The sequence below is a fragment of the Formica exsecta genome, unplaced genomic scaffold, assembly GCF_003651465.1.
Source record: "Formica exsecta isolate Colony F162 unplaced genomic scaffold, ASM365146v1 scaffold735, whole genome shotgun sequence".
Lineage (NCBI taxonomy): Eukaryota > Metazoa > Arthropoda > Insecta > Hymenoptera > Formicidae > Formica > Formica exsecta.
Genome location: NW_021853501.1, coordinates 31,898 through 34,258, shown reverse-complemented (window position 1 = coordinate 34,258; position 2,361 = coordinate 31,898). Strand labels below are relative to the sequence as shown.

General features: G+C 29.9%; 1 protein-coding gene across 2 annotated transcripts in view; it reads right to left on the bottom strand.

The window, feature by feature from the left end:
• LOC115243811 (EH domain-binding protein 1) overlaps window positions 1–2,361 on the bottom strand; it is a 10,340-nt gene that overhangs the window by 7,207 nt on the left and 772 nt on the right. For both annotated transcript variants that reach the window (XM_029821052.1, XM_029821053.1), the window contains 4 exons: window positions 2,184–2,361; window positions 937–1,144; window positions 676–857; window positions 219–430 (listed from right to left, as the gene is read on the bottom strand). In XM_029821052.1, coding sequence (XP_029676912.1) covers window positions 219–430; window positions 676–857; window positions 937–1,144; window positions 2,184–2,287 — 706 coding nt within the window. In that variant the 5' untranslated portion in view covers window positions 2,288–2,361. The remainder of the gene's footprint in view (window positions 1–218; window positions 431–675; window positions 858–936; window positions 1,145–2,183) is intronic.

Below are 2,361 nucleotides of genomic sequence, written 5' to 3'. Positions count from 1 at the left end.
TGTTTGATTCTCATAGAAAGAATTTAAAAATATTTATATATTATCATAAATAAAATTTTCGATTAAAAGTATTGAGATTGAAAAAGTATTGTGACAAAATTAATATCATGGCAACAATAATTATGTAATTAAAAATAATATATAAAATTAATTGTATATGTTAAATACAATTTTTGAACAAATATTTATATTAATAAGATATAAGAATTAGCACTCACCGCTTATAGGAGTGCTAGGTAATTCGCTTTCAGTGAGGCTGCTTGTCATTAAATCAAGTTGAGCCGAGATATCTAATATCTCGTCCAAATTTTTTACCGATACCTCTTCAACATCTTCAGGTATGTCTTCGTTATCAAAATCATCTAATGGCGCAATGTCACTGTTATTATTAACCGACATTAGACTAGCCATACTTTGCATATCCTCGTCCCTATATGGCAGAGTAGAAATATTTAAGTTTTCATCAATGACTCCAAGTAAAATGTATTTTAAATATTTAACAAATATAAACGGAATAACAAATTTTCAAGTCAAGCAGACTGAAAAATTTAGCATACAAATTCTAATACAGATGATTTGATTATCCTGTTTGAAAAACATTTAATGAGGAATAATAGATTTCTAATTGTTCAAAAATTGACTAGTGATGTTAGTAAACTTGATCTGTACGCTTACGTCGCTTTGCCCTCTCGCAGGAATACACATGACAAAGTACATTCGAGCGTAGCACTAACAATCTTCTTAGAAGTTGGTTTTAAGTCTAATTTGAGTTGTTGCTGGCTAGATTCAAGGGTTGCATATTTTTTCATATTTATATTGGTTGCAGCGACATGACGCCTCTTTCCCGTCGATGATACCTGCTCGAGAACGGGACAATATACATATACCACAGTGCTGCATTCTTTCGCAGATGTATCAGTATACTGTACTGCTTACATCTTCGATGACAAATGTCCAATCTTTATCTTCTAGTTCGTGTGTTCGTGGATCTTTGAATAGCGTCACGGAAACTGTGTGATTGTCAGGTACTGCCCAGCTAATAACACCCTTTAGTGGATCGCTCAAACTTGGCTCCCAGTCTAAGGGTTCCGAACTAACTCTTCTGCTACGTCTTGTCCAGACAATGCTCAGTTTGTTTGGTTTCCTATCAGAATGTTATATGTCGCTACATTTTCTCAAGAGTATGTTAATGTAATATTCACCTTTAGCAGGTTTATAATGTAACATTTTCTTTTATATAGTTTTATAAAATAGACTGTGATTATTTTTCAAATTATTTCATATATCATTTTTTCAAAATGTGCATAGTCTTATAAATAAATTTAAAAATGCCATTCAAATTGAATTATTCTTAAACACAAACATAGCTTGTGGAATTTGATATAATTATTATATCGAGTTATATCTTTATATAATTTTTTAAAAAATATGATAATTTACGTTTTACATAATTACATAAATATCATCTGTTTTCTTTTACTTTAAAAGCACTTGTAATATTCCAACAGGATTGCTAATACGCAATAAACAAATACATTCTATCGAGAAACATTTTCTTAAGATATATATAGATATATATAACTATAGAGTATGTTAATGTAATATTCATTTTTAGCAGGTTAATAATATAACATTTTCTTTTGTACGATTTTATAAAATAGACTGCTATTATTTTTCAAATTATTTCGTATATCATTTTTCCAAAATATGCATAATCTTATGAATTAATTTAAAAATGCCACTCAAATTGAATTATTCTTAAACACAACAGCAGCTTGTGGAACTCGATATAATTATATCGAGTTATATCTTTATATAATTTTTTTTTCAAATATGATAATTTACTTTTCACATAATTACATAAATATCACCTGTTTTCTTTTACTTTAAAAGCACTTGTAATGTTCCAACTGATTGTAAAGATCGCTAATATGCAATAAAGTACATCTTATCGAGAAACATTAAAAGAATAGAATTCCCAGTATTTGTCTTTATACAAGTATAATTAGGAGTAGTTGTTTGTGAAAAGAAGCCAAAGTATCGTAGATAAAAATAGAATAAAAGAATTTTTCTTAAAAGCGCTTGTATAAACAAAAAAGCTATTAGCATAGCTTATTTATACAGTATAAAGGTGAGCGAAACGAAGTTTTCGCTTAAGAATAAATAATTATATAGTCACTCACCATTTCGTCGTCGTCTCCAACGTGACCTCATGATAAGAGACGGTGAACTGAAACTTGGCGGCTCTCTTATTCACTCGTTGCAAACGTTTCCAGACGGAACTCATGGTTGTCCGTTTCGTTCCTTGTCTGTATTGTCACTTTGGTTGATCGCTCGGAAAGTTTCACTGCCTACACGAGA